This window comes from Perognathus longimembris, chromosome 9, assembly GCF_023159225.1.
Source record: "Perognathus longimembris pacificus isolate PPM17 chromosome 9, ASM2315922v1, whole genome shotgun sequence".
Classification (NCBI taxonomy): Eukaryota; Metazoa; Chordata; class Mammalia; order Rodentia; family Heteromyidae; genus Perognathus; species Perognathus longimembris.
Window position 1 is genome coordinate 60,366,743 of NC_063169.1, and position 19,241 is coordinate 60,385,983.

Here is a 19,241-nt window from a genome sequence, read left to right on the forward strand (position 1 = left end):
CAGAGGAAGAAAGTGAGGGTGCACAGTGTTTCTGAAGAAGGCATAAGCCCAGCCAGCAGACAAAAGGCAAAGTGCAGACCCCACCTTCTTAGTCATCAGGGAAATGCAAATCGAAATCACAATGCCTGTCACCTCACACCTGGTAGGTTAGCCTGGTTATAAAACAGGGAAAAGGCAATAATCGTTGGCAAAGATTTAGAAGAAAGGGAATCTTGCTTACCATTGGTAGGGGATAGAAATCCTACAACCTTTATGGAACTCAGCATGAAGGATTCCCCTCCCTCCCCCCCCCCCCCCCCATACATTAAAAGTAGACCTTCTGTACGACTCAGCCTTAAGTCTTGGGAAGCGCTGCGTCCCCGGTCTGGGCCGTCAGGGGACTGGGATCTGCAGGCTGGGCCTCTGCAGAAGCTACCTTGGACCTGGAACTTTTGGGGGTCCCGCAGCGAGACTCCTCTGCAGACCAGCAGAGGGCGGCCCTGCCCCGGGGGCGGGGTGGGGGGCGGGTAGGAGGGGAGGGACGAGCTGGGAGAGGAAGTGGGCCGACCACAGAGGCGTCCCCGGGCCGCCCCCCTGCCCGCCCCCGGGCCGCCCCCGGGCCGCCTTCGGGCCACCTATTCCGGGTCCTGTGACCCGCCAGTGGGCGGGTGCGTCCTGGAGCAGCGGGCGGCCCGAGGGACGCTTCCACGGCGGCGCGCGCGCGGGGACCCAGCGCCCATGGCCGGCGGGGAAGGCGCGGAGCCCCGGGCGGCCGCCAGCGCGGCCCCGGAGACCCAGGAGCACCTCTTCAAGGTTCTGGTCATCGGTGAGCTCGGCGTGGGCAAAACCAGCATCATCAAGCGCTATGTGCACCAGCTGTTCTCCCAGCACTACCGGGCCACGATCGGCGTGGACTTCGCGCTCAAGGTCCTCAACTGGGACAGCCGGACCCTGGTGCGGCTACAGCTGTGGGACATCGCGGGTAAGCGCGCGACCCTCGCCCGGCTGCCCCCTGCCTTCCCGCTTCCTCTCCCCGTCTCTCCTCCACCCCCGCCCCCCGCCCCACGAAACGCGCTGCGTGGGTGCTTCCAGAAGAGATCAGGACCTGTGACACGGGGGACAGGCGGTGGGCGCGCTCCCAGGGGACTCCGGTGGGGACAGAACCAGCCAGCCACAGGGCCATGCGGAGAGCGACCTGGCGGCAGGCAGGGGTGCCCTGCTACTCTTTCCCGGGTGTAAAGGAAACTGCACCCCATCTGTCTACCCTGACAGGAGCCAGGAAGCCCTAGAGAGACAGTCCCGAAGTTTTAACTTTGAGTGGTGACACAAATGCAAACGGCCTGGAAGTTGGGGACTGAAATCGGGGTGCAGGGACTCGGGAACTCCCCCCTTTCCCTTGTGGCTGAAGTTCAGAGCACCTCCAGTTAGAGGCAGGACCCAAACGAAATTCTTGTTTCCTGTTCAACACTTGCTTTCTTTGTTGTCCAAGGCCTATCTTGATCTGTGCCGGGCTTGTGTGAGGCCTTTCTTTCTCTTTCCAGCCAAGGACAGAGATCTCCTGGAGGAGGAAAGCACCCGAGGACTATTCTAGAAGTTTTTTTTTTGTTTGTTTGTTTGTTTTTTAACTCCAAGTGATAACAAGTTGAGAGTGTGTCAGGAAGAGTTGGAGCTGTGGGGAAGAAAAGCTTGGACCCGAGCCCAGCCTTTCCCAGGGAAACTCCACTGCTCCAATTGCTGGCCTTTATTGGGAGGCCTGGTCATCAAGGGGAATCATCTGGGGAAGTTTCTTTGAAGCTTTATGTTTGCGGTGACCCAGGGAAACCCCCTCCCACCCCTACACTCCAACTCCCTCCTTCTATCCCATCAAGGCGATATGGCCTCCTTGGATGTGGCTTTCACTTGTCCTTCGGAAATGTTGCCATTCTCTTGGAAGGTCTTAAGTGCCCCCCCCCCCCTTACTGTCATTTATGAACACCCTTGCTTCAGCTGCTGTGCTGGGTGGGATGGCAGCCTGAACTGTAGGCAAGTTTACCTATGGAGATGGTCACATCTCCATCAGTTACCCCTTTCTCTCATCCCAGGGGTTCACCTGTAGGGAGCCCTTGAGCAGGAGGAGCATGTTTGGGCTTGATGACACCCAACTACCCAATTTTACAGATCCACATCCCGTATCAGGTGAAGGGAAAACCTGTCTGCTCCCTCTTCATTGACAGCCTCTCATTATACAGATGAGGAAGTAGAGAAGTACAGACTTTATACTTGTTTACTTAAGAGCATATTTCCCCATTTCAGATAAGAGAATATACGTATAGACACAGCACTCCCTCTGTGAAAAAGGTCACCAGCAGTCTTGGCTCAGCTTGGTTTATTTATTTTTTAAATTTTATTTGGTTACCCCAAAACCAAATGTGCATTTGAAAAGTCATCTTTGAAGGCTGGAGGCTTCTTTCGAAACTCTTCCTGCTGTTGCCCAGAACACTAGAAAACATTTTACTGCTTCTGCCCCAAGTGGTTGATTCTAAAGGTTACCCTACCATGTGACAGTCACCATCCATCCAGCAGCCCTTCCCAACAAAGATGCTCTTAAACCCCTGCTCACAGGGTAGCTGACTTTATGTTGTTCCATGTGTAAATTGATATTTAGGTACTGTATTTGATTGAGTCCTAGCAGGTACATGACCTTGAAAGCTAGATTTTTTTCATAATGCACATGTGGTAAACTTCAAGGTCAAGTGGCTCTATTTGAAGACTCCAGGAAATGGGGAACAGTTGGAGTTTTCCCACTGTATGTCACTTCTTTTCATTCTTTTTATGTTCATTGAGAGGGAGAGTCTCATAATATAAGCCAGAGTGGCCTAAATTTCAGAATTCTCCTGTCTCAACCTTTGGAGTTGTAGGTGTGTACCCCCACTCCCAGCTTTACCCTTCTTGAGCAGGCCTGTCTAGGCAGGAAGGAGATTGTTCCCATCTTTAACACACTCCAGTGGTCACCTACCAAGATGGCCCCTACTTGTACTGGTGCCTCGATCCAAAACATCATCATCAGATCTCCAAAAGGAATTTCCGATCGCTAGCTACTCTTGTCTTTTAAAAAAATATTATTATAAAGGTGATGTACATAGGGGTTACAGTTACATTAGCCAGGTAAAGAGTGGGTTTATTTTTGGACAGTATCACTCCTTCCCTTGCTCTCTCCCAGTATTTCCCTCGCATCCCTACCCACAAGCTGTGTAGTTCATTTTCAACATAAGTATCTAGTGAGTACCACTGCTGTATTTGCTCATTCTTTGTCTCTCCATTTCTGTGACACCCCCCCCACCCTCCCAAAGACAGATTAAACAATCAAGACAAAAAGAACAGAAAACAGGGGAAAAAAGCCCTCATTTCCATTCCCTGAAGTTTGTTTCAATAAATATTCTTTTATATGCTCAATGCACCTATGCATTGTGCTTTGATATTCCTCTCCTAAGAGTATCCTCCTTTGGTCTCACTGTGCATGAATACCATGAATATAGAGTCCATATAATTTATCCTATCCACTGGGACATGATATTTAGATCTAGCTTCCGCATAAGAGAGAGAGAAAAAAAGCATGTACTGCTTGTATAACTGAGCTTGGCTTACCTACTTTTGTCTTAACAGAAATGTTTGAGCCATTCAGCGAATACATATTCAGAAGTAAATGTATGAAGTAATTAGAAATTATGAAGTCATTTCTTCTAATTCAGATTTTGATGTAAGGATAGCAAGAAGCAAAATAACAGATGGGAGCTATAGCATTAACTTTGCTTGGATCGAATATTTGAGCCACTAATGAGTCTGCCCTTACTCATACCATTTGAATTTAGTAGGAGTCATGTAATGAAAACAAGCTAACTGAAGGCCACTCCAGAAATTTCCCCTGTGGCTCAACATATTTGCATTAAGCAGTAACAACATTAGATCATAGTAAATTCTCAAAAAAGTACAAAGATTCCTGAATTGCAAAACAGGAAGTAGAGCAAGCCACTTGATACAACTAACTTAGAGGTCAGTGTTATTACTACTTTCTTTTTTGTTAGTGGTGCTCTGGAGACTATGAAATGAGCAAAGCAGTAAAGACATGATGTCAACAGTGACTAACTTACAAAGCTGTGGCAAGCCTAAAAGGCAAGAATTGTTGAATGTTTTCTATAAATGTAGCCAAGATTTTGCTAAATTCTTCCAATTAAGAGCCATAGTAACTTGCAGGTACAGGCCTTAGTGCATTTTTTCTCAAAGCATTAAAAAACATAGTTTTAAAGTAATCGATGTAATTGGCTGATATTTTGTGTAAACCAGTTAATACTTTTGAATTCATACCCACTTTGAGAATGTTGCTCAATACATAATGGAAACATACTAATATTGAATTTTAAAATAAAATTTTGAATACAGCTGCACAAAGACACACTAAATTAAGATGAAGTAAAAGGTATTCCATGAATCGTTTTTAATGTTTCGCAAGATAAATATGTGAATTACTGTGATTCATAAGCTTCTTGTTTGTTAGTGATTTTAAAATGTTCTATACAGATTGAATGGCTAGTTGAAATTAAGTCTTAGAATGAATTTGGCTATTGTATCTTCTGTGCTTTGGGCCTGATGTATTGATTGAGTTGATTTGCAACATTTCTTTGTCCATTGGACTAATCTGCTCTGAAGTTCATGTCATATTTTACCCCAAACCAAAATATATGTTTGGAAAATATTATTAATTGCATAAAATATATTTAAACTCATTTTTCATCATTTTAGTTCCCATGCTATCATAGAATTCTCATTTTGATTTCCTTGCTCCACCTTATACTTGGCCCATTTTTACACTTAACTCCATCTGTCTTCTTTCATAACCCTGTGTTAGCCTTTCCTGAGAAAGAAAGAACCTAGAATATTACATTTAATGCTCTAATCATCTTTCAAGTGTCAGTCTAGGATTATGAATATTCAGTTATCTTCTAAATATAAAGAAATGGTGCTTTGAGAAATTAGTTTATTTAGTTATATCTATTCAGTGTCACATAAGTCCAATATTCAATTTCCTAGTGCTTGTTGGTGGCCTGTTGTAAAGGCTAATTGAAAAAGCTGTTCCCAATCTCAGATCACCCAAGTGATTTGACTCAGTCTTGCTATTGTAGCCTTACTCAGGCTTAATCAAGGTGCTCAACTGTCCCGTTGCCATCCTGACATCTTTCTCAGTTGCTGAATTCTGAAAAATCTTTGGGTGCTCCAGTCTGTTCATAGGCTGTGCATTCACAGTTGTCCATACAGGCAGTGGTTAGCACAACTGTGTATTTGTATTGTTACTCATGGAAAGTCCCTGGCTAATGCTGTGTCTGTGGTCTGTTGCTTTTCAATGTCTCCATTCTTAGCTGTTTCAACTGCATGATGAAGCTGAAAGATGCCGGAGTTAGCAGTATAGAAAGTGACATGCTGACAGGAAATTCTAAGACAAGATACCTGACCAGTCCACCTTTTGAATTGAACTATACAAGGTTCTCCCCTGTAATCTAAACACAAGAGTAGTGTACAAACTTGATCAAGAAAACATGGATAATCAGTGTGTCAAAAGTTGTATGATTCTTGGATAGGAAAGCAATATACTTTTAGAAGTATGGGGTGTGGGGTTTACTAATGTCAAAATAGTGGCATAAATCCTTTTTCAAATTCTTTAGTACTCAATTAGAGCTTGTAATTCATTTTAAACTTAAAGTGATTACTATCTTGTCCTTTTGTAATTTAGATTTTCCAGATACCCCTCTCTTACTTATAAAGACAGAATTTCCACATAGAGTTTTGATTGTGGTGGGGGGGAGGGTGGGAAGGAAAGGGCCTGGGTGCTGTTCCTGAGCTCTTCTGTTCTAGGCTAGTGCTTGAGTGATTAATTTGAGATGAAAAATCTCATAGGGGTGTTTCTTCCTAAGCTGGCTTTGAACCCCAATCCCCAGATCTCAAGCCTTGGGAATAGATAGGATTTCAAGTGTGAGCCACCGGTGCCCAGCTGGAGTTTTGAATTTTAACTCCCTCATTTTGTATGCATTCTGAAAGACTATTTCTAAACTGTAGACTTCTCTGCATGTAACAAAGCTATTTTCTTTTGGCATATAGTTGCTGAGACAGCCCGGAAAAGCCAGGCAATAATTGTAGATGTTTGCCTGAACTACTGTAAACCTTCCTGTTTAAACCTGTAAGCCATGTAGGATTCCGGACACACATCATTTTCAAATATATTTTAGGATGGGGCTGGGGATATGGCCTAGTGGCAAGAGTACCTGCCTCATATATATGAGGCCTTGGTTTGATTCCCCAGCACCACATATACAGAAAATGGCCAGAAGTGGCGCTGTGGCTCAAGTGGCAGAGTGCTAGCCTTGAGCAAAAAGAAGCCAGGGACAGTGCTCAGGCCCAGAGTCCAAGCTCCAGGACTGGCCAAAAAAAAAAAAAAAAATACATATATATATATATAAAATATATATATATATAAAATGTATATATAAAATATATATATATATTTTTTTTAAGGGCAAATTGTAACATGTATAGATTTTCCTGACAATCCCATTTTTATGCACTTTTTTGGTAGGGAACTTTTTGTGATTATTATTCTAGTTTAAAATGTTCCCTTAGTCAGGTGCTGGTGGCTCAAACCTATAATCCTAGCTATACAAGAGGATGTGTTAAGATGAATGGATCCAAAAAATATGGTACCTATACACAATGGAATACTACATAGCGATTAGGAATGGTGAAATATTGTTATTCACAGGGAAATGGTCAGAACTTGAACAAATAATGTTGAGCAAGACAAGCCTAGAACACAGAAAACAAAGGGGCATAATCTCCCTGATATATGACTGTTACGAAAGGGAGACGGAGAGACAGTAGAGACCAGGTCTGTGAAACCAAAAACTGCTTGTCAAATGGTATTTCCCACAGGATTGGGGCAGCGACCCAACAGTATGTAACTAAAACCAAACAACTACTCAACATATAAAGGTCAAAAATTGACCTCTCGGTGGAATACAATAGTTCAAAGCTATGTATGTATGTTCATATAAGACTACTGTCGACATATTGTCTAATATTGACATTACATTTAAAGCCCTAGGCGAATTTTCTTGGGCTTGGCCACGTGGGTACTGTATATGTTCTTGATACATTGTGTATTGTATATATGTCTACCTGACCTAGAGAAGGGAAAGAAAAACAGGGTGTAAGATATCACAGGAAATGTACACACTGCCTTACTATGTAACTGTACCCTTTTTGCACAACACCTTGTCAAAAAAATTGTGTTCAATTAATAAATAAATTAAATAAAAAAAGAGGATGTGTTAAAGATGAGAATCAAGGTTGGAAGTCAATCTAGGGAGACAAACCTGAGAGACTCTTATCTCCAAATTAACCAGCAAAAAGTCAGAAGTGGAGGTGTGGCTGCAGGAGCAGGTGCAAGCCTGGAGTGAACATGCTACGAAAGAGCATCCAGACCCTGATTTCAAGCCCCTCCACCAATGCACACAACTAAATGTACCCATAACTTTGATCGATCGGCAGCCCACTGACACTAAGAAGATGATTAAGTACCTACACTGTACCTACAGGAGGGGTACAACACGCCTCTTGGGGCACAGGGAGAGGAGTCAGGACAGCTGTTAGGCAGAAAGAAGAAGCAACAATGTGAATTCCTGAACTAGAGCCTGTATTCTAGAGTTTGAGTTTGGAATGGGGAGTTAGGTCATTTCCATGGTTTCTAGACATATACAGGTGTACTCTCCTTGTCTGATATCTGGCTCTGGCCTGGGATGATGTAGACCAGAGAGATAGTGTCCCACTCTGTAGAAGCCTAATAAAAACGATTTATAGGGTGAGTTAGGGGCTGGGAATGTGGCTCATCTTAGTAAAGCACCTAGTTAGCAAGCTTGAGACCCAGAGTTCAAACTCCAGTCTTGTAAGAAAGCAAAAATGAGACAGAGAGAGAGAGAGAGAGAAACACTGGTGTGGGCATTAGATTTGTATATCAAGGGTGTGTCTGGAGTTATTTGCAATCTCTAGAAATCTATTCCTGCTAAGGGCAGACTCTCCCAAGATGTCAGAGTGTCATAAAATATAGAAAATGTCAAAGGATAGGTAGAGTTGGAAGAGATGGTAGAGAACAATGGAACAGGTGATACTGATCCATTGTGCTCAAACTGACATGCTGACTCAAACCTCTTTGTATGGCTAAAGATACAAAGAAAGAAAAAAAGTACCTGTTTCTTACTTTAAAAATAAACATCTTTAATACACAATCCTTGATATATGCTGAAATCGATTGAGAAATGAGATAAAATGTTCTTTCAAAGAAGACCTTAGGGTTTGTAGCACGGGCATCACATGATCTTAAAATAGGGAAGACTTCATACTTGATCAACACTTCAGTTATGGAGAATAGGCTAAGTCAACTAGAATTCTTCTCTGGATGGTGAAGGAGTGCATTTGTGTAAATCTAAGATACTTCTGGTGTCCTAGAAAAAAACCAACAACAACAAGGAAAAGTGCTTGAGAATTCTATTCAGTTGTGTTTGCACAAAAGCCTTTAGCACTTCATGATTTATAAGCAAGCACAGATAGTTTCCTCACTATATTTTTTTTGGAGACAGAGTCAGGATCAAAGAAAAGCAAATGGATAGTCAAGGTTTAGCGGAAGGATTTCTACCAGTCTTTCTCGCTGACAGATGGTCTGTATTCTCTTCTCTGTTGTTTTCACTCCATTCTGTCTATGCCTTTTCCTTAAGCATCATCTGCCATAGAACCAATTGCTTCTTGTCTAGCTGCCAGAGCAGCTAGAATTCTAAGGCCTATATGCTGGCCACATAGTCATCTCAAATAAAACCTAGTGAAGGAAATTTGGGCCAGCCATTAGGAATCCTTCATATCAACCGAGTTAGTTCCTAGAGCCTGGAAAGTAACCATCTAAGAAGTGCCCTAGGTGGTTCTGATTCACTCTAACATTGGAAAAGACTGTTATGTGTTAGCTGAATGCTGGCAACATGCTCATCCTCTCATTGTGCTCTAGAGTTCATCACTTGATCAGACAGTCTACCTGCTGCCCAGGCTTGGCATCTTCTCACAGGCCCAGTCCCTTTGGCTCCTTTCCTAGAGTCATATCACTTCTGAGTCATGTCACCAGGAAGTCTCTCCATGAGGCTAATTTGGGGATGTAAAAGTCATGTATAGGACAGAAACAGAATACATTTCCCTCCTATTGAGCATGGTTATTTCAAAGGGGCCTTTAAAACAGTTAGGAATATGGCCACAAATCTGTCAACTCTTTTGATTTGTATAATGATCTCTTATAATCTGTCACTGGACATTGCTTGTTTGAAGCCTCTTTTTCAGTGAAATGCATAATAAAATTGAAGGATTTTATGTTTAAAATCCTTTTAAAGGCTTTTCACTTACTACCTAGTTACTATATATTTCCTACTGGAAATTTTTCCTTGTAGTAATGTGTAGCATGGCAGCTCTCAGTGGGTGAAAATCAGTATTTGTAATTAGAAAATTAGGTATATTTCATCATGGCACTCTGTTCGATTTGAGCTGTTCAATTAACATTAAAAGAGACACATAAATTATGTATCAAGTCATGAATATAAAATTTAGGGGGTCATGAATATAAAATTTAGGGAAAAAAATGTTAAAAACTAAATAGAAAGTGATGAAAATGCCAAGAAAAAGTATCTCCAACCTGCACTTCTGATCACAGCAGAACTTAAAATTTTCTTTTTATTTATGTATTTATTTATTTCTGGGTTGTGGGCCTTGAACTCAGGTCCTGGGCACTGTCCCTGTGTGTTTTTGCTCAAGGCTAGTGCTCTACCACTCTGAGCCACAATGCCATTTCCAATTTTCTCATGGTTAATTGGAGATAAGAGTCTCAAGGAGGGGCTGGGGATATGGCCTGGGGCTGGGGATATGGCCTAGTGGCAAGAGTGTTTGTCTCCTATACATAAAGCCCTGGGTTCAATTCCCCAGCACCACATGTATAGAAAACGGCCAGAAGTGGCGCTATGGCTCAAGTGGCAGAGTGCTAGCCTTGAGCAAAAGGAAGCCAGGGACAGTGCTCAGGCCCTGAGTCCAAGGCCCAGGACTGGCCAAAAAAAAAAAAAAAAAAAAGAGTCTCAAGGATTTTCCTGCTCTGGTTGGTTTTGAACCACAATCTTCAGATCTCAGTCTCCTGAGAACCTAGGATTGCAGGTGTGAGCCACCAGTGCCCAGCAATTTCTTGCTTTTTATTGGGGTTTGAACTTAGGGCCTCACACCTGCTAAGCAGGTACTCTACCACTTAACCATACCTCCAGCCCTAGGAAATGCTTTCCTGTTTTTTTCTTCAGCTTTAAGGAGGTAAGACAAGTGATCATGTGTGTTTTCTTTAACTTAATCAGAAGACATATTCTAGAAACATACTCATTTTGTCTTTTCCAGTGCTTCTCAGTGTCATTAATATTAAATACTTCCCAACGATGTACATAAACCTTTTAAACCTTTTCCAACACAAGTACCTTTTGGTTAATCCATTTGCATAGATTTTGAGCTGTGTGTTGGAGTGTTCTTTTCCTTGGTTCTAAGTGCCAACATGCCAAGTAATAATTAAGATACTTTTCTCTAGAGAAGGAAGAAGCATGTTGTTTAAGATAAAAGGAATGGTGCAGCGGGGATGACAAAAGCTGTGCTTAGAATTAGGGTGATGAATGCACTAGACCTCAGAGGCCCTTCCCTTAGCGAGTGTGGGAGAGCCCAGTAGCTGAGGAGTCCTCTTTCTGTACTTGTTCTGGGAGACATAGACAAGGGGTGTGCCTTGTAGTAGTAGTAATAAACTGTCCTTAAATACACTCTTAGCTACTAATACTGCCAAGATCTCTTTGGAAACACAGGATGCATGCAGAAATGTCTACTCTAGCAAGTATCTGGCTAACAGATTATACAGCACAGTGGAACAATCAACCCAGAAAATTAGAGTAATTTCATCTCCCTGGAACTCTATTCTCTCATCTATAAAGTAAGAGAGACAAGATGATTCAGCACCTCGTCATCGTAAGTCCCAGTCAGCAGGAACCTCCAGCCCTGCACAGAGAAAGTGCTGTTGCCTGGAAATCTCCCTGGATGAATCTGAACTTGTTCAATAAACCTGTTCGAAGAGGAAATCTCTCAGGTTCTGATCAACCTCCATTTCCATTATTACTGCAGTCTTTAACTTTACATACACACACACAGCATATGAGGCTTCTTTTACCATCCAGCTCTCCTGTCAGATTTCACCAGCACCCAACCCAGGTACTCACCATGATATGATCGGGGACTGCCTACCTATTGATAAAAGTATCTTTTAGACAAACGACTCCAAAAGCAGTACTTGCAAAACCATTTGATGTAAACCAACTGAACAACTCATGGGCAGAGAGGGAAAGGTGGAGGGGGGAGGGGGGAATGAGGGAGGAGGTAACTACAAGAAATGTGCCCATGGCCTAAAGTATGTAACTGTAACCCCTCTGTACATCACTTTGACAATGAATAAGTAATTTTTTAAAAGTATCTTTTATAATCTTTTGGTTAGTTTATTAATTGGATTTCTATCTTCTTCTTGAGGAGTCTTTCTTTGTATACTCTCTCTGGGTACAATTTTACCAAATAGGTGATTCACATTTTGCCTTCAAGTCAGTTCCTTTTATTCTCATCTGCTTAATGATACAGTTGTGTGGTTGTTGTTTTTTATTTGACATATAATGTGTTTTCTCTTTAATACCTAGTTTCGGATGTGAAGGCTGCCAGGGAGTTTCTAATCCTAGCCTTGGTCTCTAAGGAGAACCAGTTGACATTTCTTAAGTACAGTGTCCTCTATAATTATTTTTTCACAGATATTTTTCATAGATATTTCTGATTTTTCTATGTTTTTTCCTAAGTGTACACAAGTAAATCTTTTTAATATCACTTCATATGGTTACCTGAAAGAATTAGAGATTTTTAGAGATTCACTTGGAAAAAAAAAGAAAGAAAAGCAACAATCACACCTGCTATTTCATTGTACCATATGGATATCCATACTTTCCTTTTAGTAGTTTGGCACCCCTATCATCTTTTCTAAATTTAAAGAATGATCCAAAGAAATATTTTCTAACTACTTTCTAATTACCTTTTATTAATCCTTCCATTTTGACCTAACGCTGTTTTAATGAGACTAATCACTCTGGTAGCTATGCTCCTTGCATACTTAATTAGAACAATGGAATTGGAATCAGTTAGCAGATGCACTCTAGTGGAACTTTAAGTCTGAACATTAATGCATTTATCTAGGCCTTTCTGAAGAATAGTGACCTTGCCTTTGAACTGTTGGAATATCCTGAATGCCAATGGCCATGATTGTTACATACGACTTTAAAGAGAGAATTACATATGGCCTAGTGGCAAGAGCGCTTGCCTCGTATGCTTGAATCCCTGGGTTCGATTCCCCAGCACCACATATACAGAAAATGGCCAGAAGTGGCGCTGTGACTCAAGTGGCAGAGTGCTAGCCTTGAGCAAAAAGAAGCCAGGGACAGTGCTCAGGCCCTGAGTCCAAACCCCAGGACTGGCAAAAAAAAAAAAAAGAAAAAAGAGAGAATCACAATGCTGGCTTTTTATAAAAGTCAACAGTATAGCCAAATAAATGATACAGCTGACCGTTAGCTTGATAGAACCCCAAAAAATATGAACAGGAAACAGTTCACAACAAGTGACCATTTGTAATAATGAAATTCAGATTTTGGAATATGGTAGTGCAGCTTACATATATATGTATATATACACACACATATACATACACACATATATATATATGGAGTAGTCACAAAATCAAAGCAGTATATAAAATATAAAATGGTATGATGCCACTGTAAAATTTGGAAGAGAATTTTGTAATATGAGGTGGCTTTGCACTTGTGAAAGTAAAAAGATGATAAACATGTAACAATAAAACATAGATAAAGCTTGCTTCTCCTCATATCTTTAACAGGGAAGAGACCTATCGGAGTGCCTTTACCACAGATCCGAGTGACACATCTTACTTAGACTCATTGTCATTCGTGTTTTCCTGTCAAGATAGCGAGTTAACATCCTGAACTATGACTTTTAGAAGTGATAGTAACTGCAGGATAGTTGAGAATCTTCATCTTGACTTGATGGAGTCAGAAGGCCTGGATTGCATTTCTATCTTTTAGTCAGCATCTTGTAATGTGTCTTCTCATCTGTCAGATGAAGATCAGCATTCTTTCTCTGTGAAAGATAGTGTGATTGAAGAGGGCAGGAGAACGCTTTGTAATACTCTCTAGATGGCAAGGCAATACTGTCTGAAGTAGCAGGTTCATCCAAGTATTTAACAGCGGTTGAATTATATCAAAAGGACAGTGATACTTGAAGGATTCTGCCATTGATCCTTACAATCACACAACCAGCTGCACTGCTTCTTGTTCAGAAACTGTAGCTTTTCGTGTGTCTGCTGCTTAGGAGGGGAGCAATTTTGCACATTGAGTCAATGGCTGGTAGAGGCTAGAGATGTGAAGGAAAGATGAATAGAAAACAGGAGGTGCTTTATCTCCAGTCTAGTCTTAATCTTTCTGAGAGCTTTTTACCACTGCCATTATCTTCTTCCTGTGAGCTTCCTTTTCTTCTATTCTTGTCTCTTTCTCTTCTAGCTACTTTTTTCCCTCTCCAGTGCCTGGTTCTTTTCTCTTGGACTAAGGAGAGAAGAGAAAAAAAAGACCAGCTTCAGGGATATTAGACTGAAGTTTCTGGTGAATGCATTATATATGCACATGATGTATAACTCCTCAATTGTGCGTTCCACTATATATCAGCCACTTTCACTTCATAATTTAGGGTTCTGTATGGATATCTTAATGCTACTAAGGACCGTTGCAGTTAATGGGAGATAGTTATTTGTAGTATATATTTTTTTTTCTTTTTGCTGGTCCTGGGGCTTGAACTCAGGGCCTGGGCGCTGTCCCTAGGCCTCTCTCTCCATGCCCAAGGCTACCACTCTACCACTTGAGCCACAACACCACTTGCAGCTTTTCTGAGTAGTTTATTAGAGATAAGACTCTCATGGGGACTACCCAGGCTAGCTTTGATCTACAATCATCAGATCTCAGCCTCCTGAGTAGTTAGGATTACAGGTGTGTAATTGTTAATACCACTGGAATCATCTAAATATGACTCTCAGGGGCTGGGAATATGGCCTAGTGGTAAAGTGCTTGCCTCATATACCTGAAGCCCTGGACTCGATTCCTCAGCACCACATATATAGAAAAAAGCTGGAATTGGCACAGTGGCTCAAGAGGTAGAGTGCTAGCCTTGAGCAAAAAGAAGCCAGGGACAGTGCTCAGACCCTGAGTCCATGCCCCAGGACTGGCAACAAAAACAAAACATATAAATAAATATGAGACTCATAATTACAAGGGTTTAATGTCTTTGTATTTATCCCTAGGGCAGGAGCGATTTGGTAATATGACCCGCGTGTACTATAAAGAAGCTGTTGGTGCTTTTGTTGTGTTTGATATATCAAGAAGCTCAACTTTTGAGGCAGTCTTAAAATGGAAAAATGACCTGGATAGTAAAGTTCATCTTCCCAATGGCAACCCTATTCCTGCTGTCCTCCTCGCCAACAAATGTGACCAGAAAAGGGAGGGCGGCCAAAGTCCACCTCAGATGGACCAATTCTGCAAAGACCACGGTTTTACTGGATGGTTCGAAACCTCTGCCAAGGTACACTCTGCCTTACGCTTGAATCTGCTTCCCTTGTCAGTATAAGAAGTGATGGATTTCATAGGTTTTAAAACATTTTTAAGCCCAGAAATAGCATGAGTATGGTATAGATTCTCTCACCCCATAGCAGGAGCACTTTAAAAGTTAGCTATTAGGAAGTGATTAAAAGAGCAAGTTTTGCATTAAAATAATAGTAAAGTATTATATAAAACAAAAGCCAAATCACATTTCCCATACATTTGAGTTTCCACTGAGGTACTTTCACATACTACTAGAGAAAATGGGAAATAAGGTGTACTGCCCCCAACAAGTGTTTTTGACTTTTACAAGACACTTAAAGAACAGTAGGGAAGTGTCCCGGAAGAAGATGCTGTCACATGCAGGAAGGCCTTCGAAAACTAGAGTTAACTGTATGAAAGATTAGAAAACAAAATAAATAAAAAGTCATCATTTGTGAGGTGCTTCTTTCATGCATTGGATGAATTTTATTTTCCATCATTGGAGCTAGATTTTTTTTAAATTAAGGAAGAATGTTAACATGGTCTTTTCCAATGTTTAACCATCTCTCAACACTAGGAAGTGAAAGTGAGTATAGGAGGTCTGGTGTCTTGGAGGGTTGTATGCACTACAGGTTTCCCAGAGGAGAGCTCAATGATGATTAGACATCAAAGTGATAGTGTGTTTAAAAAAGGATGGCAAACACCAACTTGTAAATTTGGATATTCTTAACAAGTTCAAGCTTAGAGTATATGTTGTGTAGATTTTCTTTTATATGTGCATCGTGTGTGTGTGAGAGAGGGAGAGAAAGAGGGGGAGAGGAGATAGAGGGAGAGAGAGAGAAAGAGATTGATCTTTGTTCCTGTAAATCACTCTAGGCACCTAATATTACATTGCTTTTATCTTTACAAAGCAATTTACTCTCCCAGTGATGCCTGTAGTGATCAGAACAGAACAGTGAAAGCAAGTGATAAAGACCACAACATAGGGCAGCCTTGAAATGTTGAGTGATGGTAGAGTGATTGTGAGTTTAAAATAAAAAGTCTCCTAGATATCTGGGGGTTGAAGTGAGTACTCCTAAGTACTCATGATTAGCTTCAATAAATACACTCTCTTACTCTCTTAGTTTCATAAGTCAAAGTTGAGGTTGGAGAAAGATGAAGCCTGGGGTGTGTGCATGAGTATTGAACCTGACAGGAAGGAGGAAATCTAAGGAGGAAAGCCTTCAGAAAGAGAAGACATTTTTCAGGGCTATGTCTCTGCTTGTTCTGTATGTCTGCTGAGTGATTTGCTTTAATTTCCTAACTTCACTGCAAAAAAATACATATCTATAATGTGTAGGTAGATGTTTGTGGAAGGATACAATTTGAGGAATTTTCTGTATTGCAAATAAAATTCTACTTTAAGATATCATTTGAAATCCCATATGACATAATTTAGGACTACATGAGTGATCAACTTTATCACATTTATGCGCAACATTTCCTGCAGACCTGAGAGGGAAACATTAGTCAGAAGTTTCCCTGAGCATCGATGGCTCACTCCTATAACCCTAGCTACTCAGGAGACTGAGATCTAAGGCTCACAGTTTGCATCCAGCCTGGGCAGACAAATCTGTGAAACTCTAATCTCCAATTCCCAGCAAAAAGCTAGAATCGGAGTTTATAGCTCACGTGATAGACTGCCATCCTCTCTGACAAATCTTCCTAGGTACCCTTACCTTTAATGCTTTCATTTCCAAACAGGTCCCAGCCTAATGTATTCTTTGCTTCTGCGTTGTAGGATAACATAAACATAGACGAAGCCACCCGGTTTCTAGTGGAGAATATCCTCGTGAACCACCAAAGCTTTTCTAACGAAGAAAGTGATTTGGACAAGATTAAACTGCATCAGGAGACCTTGGTAGCAGAGCACAAATCCCAGTGCTGCTAGTGGGGCTCTGCCTCTCACGCGCCTGCCTCAGTGCAGAGCGCTCGACTGCCAGGGTGATGGGGAGATCTGTGAATCTGCCACAAGTACATCACATTGCATCATCTTGCAGTGTCCCCAGACATCTTGTCTCATGAAGGATGGAACAGGTGGAGGAGTATCTCTGTAGAGGCTCTGTGATTTACAGATAAACCCTAGGCATTTTTTTTTGTACCATTCTATGAAGCCTAATGTTTACATCTTTTTTTAAGAATCTCTGTAAATGACTTTCAAGTTGTAGCTTTTCATGTAAACCCTGGGTTGGTAATAAAACTTCCCTGTGGTATTTCTGATATTTTGAGTCTCTGCTTTTCTCTCCGTTTCCTCTTGCCAAGAAGGTTTTCAAATTCTGTTAGCCACCAAGATTGAAGGTCTTGTTTCACGGCTCCATTTTCCATCCAAAACTTTGGTAGTTCATGTGGAATTGTTATCTCTAAATGTATTGATTTCACCAGTCATTACTTTCTGGGTACATGGCCACTCCTCTAAAACATAGTAAGATGGTTTTCCTATATACGCAGAAAGTACTCGCACCACTGGGCTTTGGTTCTGGGTGTTATCAGGTGGAACTGTAAATGAGTATTTTTTTCTCTTTTCCTTTTTCTCCTCCCTTCTCCTCTCTTCTCTGTGTGAGTGTGCACACGCGTGTGGGTGTGTGTTTCTGAGAGAGGTTCTTATTGATATTAACATTACTGTTCTCTCTAATTGAATCCATTCTTTACAACTCTAGAGTGGCAATAGTCAAAATGAGAATTTTTTTTCTCCTTTCGAAGCACATATGAGTATATGTGACCTTCTTTAGTATTAATTGTGAAAGAAATTAGGTCATGTATAGCTCTGTGTAAGATTTTGTACATTTATAGTATAATGCCAGAAACATTTAATGCATATTCACAATACTTGTGTTGTCATTTAACCCAATGAAGGAAAATAATCAAATTGAGGTGTGTGTGTGTGTGTGTGTGTGTGTGTGTGTGTGTATGCATGCTGGTACTGGAGCTTGAACTAAAAGCCTTTGGTGCTGTCCATTAGCTTTTTCTGCTCAAGGCTGATGCCCTACCACTTGAGTCATAACTCCACTACTGGCTCTTTGGTGGGTAATTGGAGATGAAAGTTTCATGGACTTCCCTCCTCAGGCTGGCTTCGAATGGTAATCCACAGACCTCAGGCTCCTGTGTAACCAAGATTGCAGGCATAAGCCACTGGTAGGTGCCAAGAATAAATATTTTTAACTGAAGCCTGTGTTTTAAATTATTGTATTTCTAGAAACATACTTGGCTGTCATAGAAAAGTTTGTGTCTGTTCACTTTTGCTTTTTATTTTTAAGAGACTTAGTCATTTCGTATGAACGTTACAACTTAATTCTTGCAAAGAAATTCTAAGGACTTTTGTGTCATAGTCTGAATCTAATATCCAATGAGATATTGAACAAATTTGATTCATACAGTATGTAACTTTGGTAAGAAAGACCCATGCTTTTATTAAGAACAGGAGAAAAACTATCATAGAACTGCATGTTCTTGTGAAGTATTACTCAGAAATCACAAGCATGTTTATATGCTAGCTATATGTAAGTAAAAATCTCCTTTGGTCTCTGCCATGTATTTTATACAGAATCAGATTTTCTGAGTTGAGAGAGGATTTAAGTTTTGTTTTGTTTTGCTTTTTGCCAGTCCTGAGGACCAAGGTACTGTCCCTGAGCATTTTTGTTGAAGGTAACATTCTACCACTTATGCCACAGCTCTACTTTTGGCATTTTTTGTGTGTGTGTGGTTAATTGGAGATAAGAATCTCATGGACTCTCCTGTCTAGGCTGGCTTTGAACTGTGATCCTCAGATCTCAGCATCCTGAGTAGCTAATATTACAGGCATGAGCCACCAGTGCCCAGCTAAAGACTTGTTTTTTATTAATATTGCCAATTTAAATATAATGCCTTTCATCATTTATAATACTGAATTCAGTCTTGCTAAGAAATATAGGCCATTCTCTGAACTTTTTCTTCTGCATGCAAAGTACAACTTTATAACCTATCTCATATTTCAATAGAATGTCTGAAATGTTGCCCTAATTTCCCAACAATAGAAATATGAAGCTTATCCCATGTTACTATTGGAAGAAAACTGAAGAGTGGACGGATTTTTTTTCATATGCTGGTTTTAATTTTGGAAAGAAATCTCTGATGTTCAAATTCATTTAACAGTGCCTTCAAACTGAGAAGTATTTTAATTTCTTTGCTGCTCTTACCTCACTAATTAACTTAGGAAAATTTAAGGATGCACAGTACCTTACAAAATTGATTTTCTGTGAATGCCCAGTATGTTAGGTGACTATATGAGTTTGTCATAACAATTTCAAAAGAGAACTGAGTAACTATTTTGCATTAGTCCTAAATTATTGCAACAACCATTTTTGTTACTTTCATTTAAATTTGAACTCAGGATAAGGGACATAAATGACCAATGGTGAAAAAAATAAGGCACTGGTTGTCTCATTATTTTGCATA

The 19,241-nt window shown here is 40.9% G+C and overlaps 1 protein-coding gene across 1 annotated transcript; it reads left to right on the forward strand.

Annotated features, from left to right (window-relative positions):
* The first annotated feature begins 658 nt into the window (after positions 1-658).
* Positions 659-17,027, forward strand: Rab32 (RAB32, member RAS oncogene family). Its single transcript, XM_048354250.1, has 3 exons — positions 659-961; positions 14,495-14,772; positions 16,552-17,027. Exons 1-3 carry the CDS (start codon positions 718-720, stop codon positions 16,699-16,701), a joined length of 672 nt encoding a protein of 223 aa, XP_048210207.1. The 5' UTR covers positions 659-717; the 3' UTR covers positions 16,702-17,027.
* Positions 17,028-19,241: the final 2,214 nt, after the last annotated feature.

Bases quoted from the DNA above. Each gene is read 5' to 3' on its own strand.
- Rab32 (XM_048354250.1), top strand. From the start codon at position 718: ATGGCCGGCGGGGAAGGCGCGGAGCCCCGGGCGGCCGCCAGCGCGGCC. The intron at 962-14,494 runs GTAAGCGCGCGA...ATTTATCCCTAG, and splicing joins ACAGCTGTGGGACATCGCGG to GGCAGGAGCGATTTGGTAAT. The intron at 14,773-16,551 runs GTACACTCTGCC...TCTGCGTTGTAG, and splicing joins GGTTCGAAACCTCTGCCAAG to GATAACATAAACATAGACGA.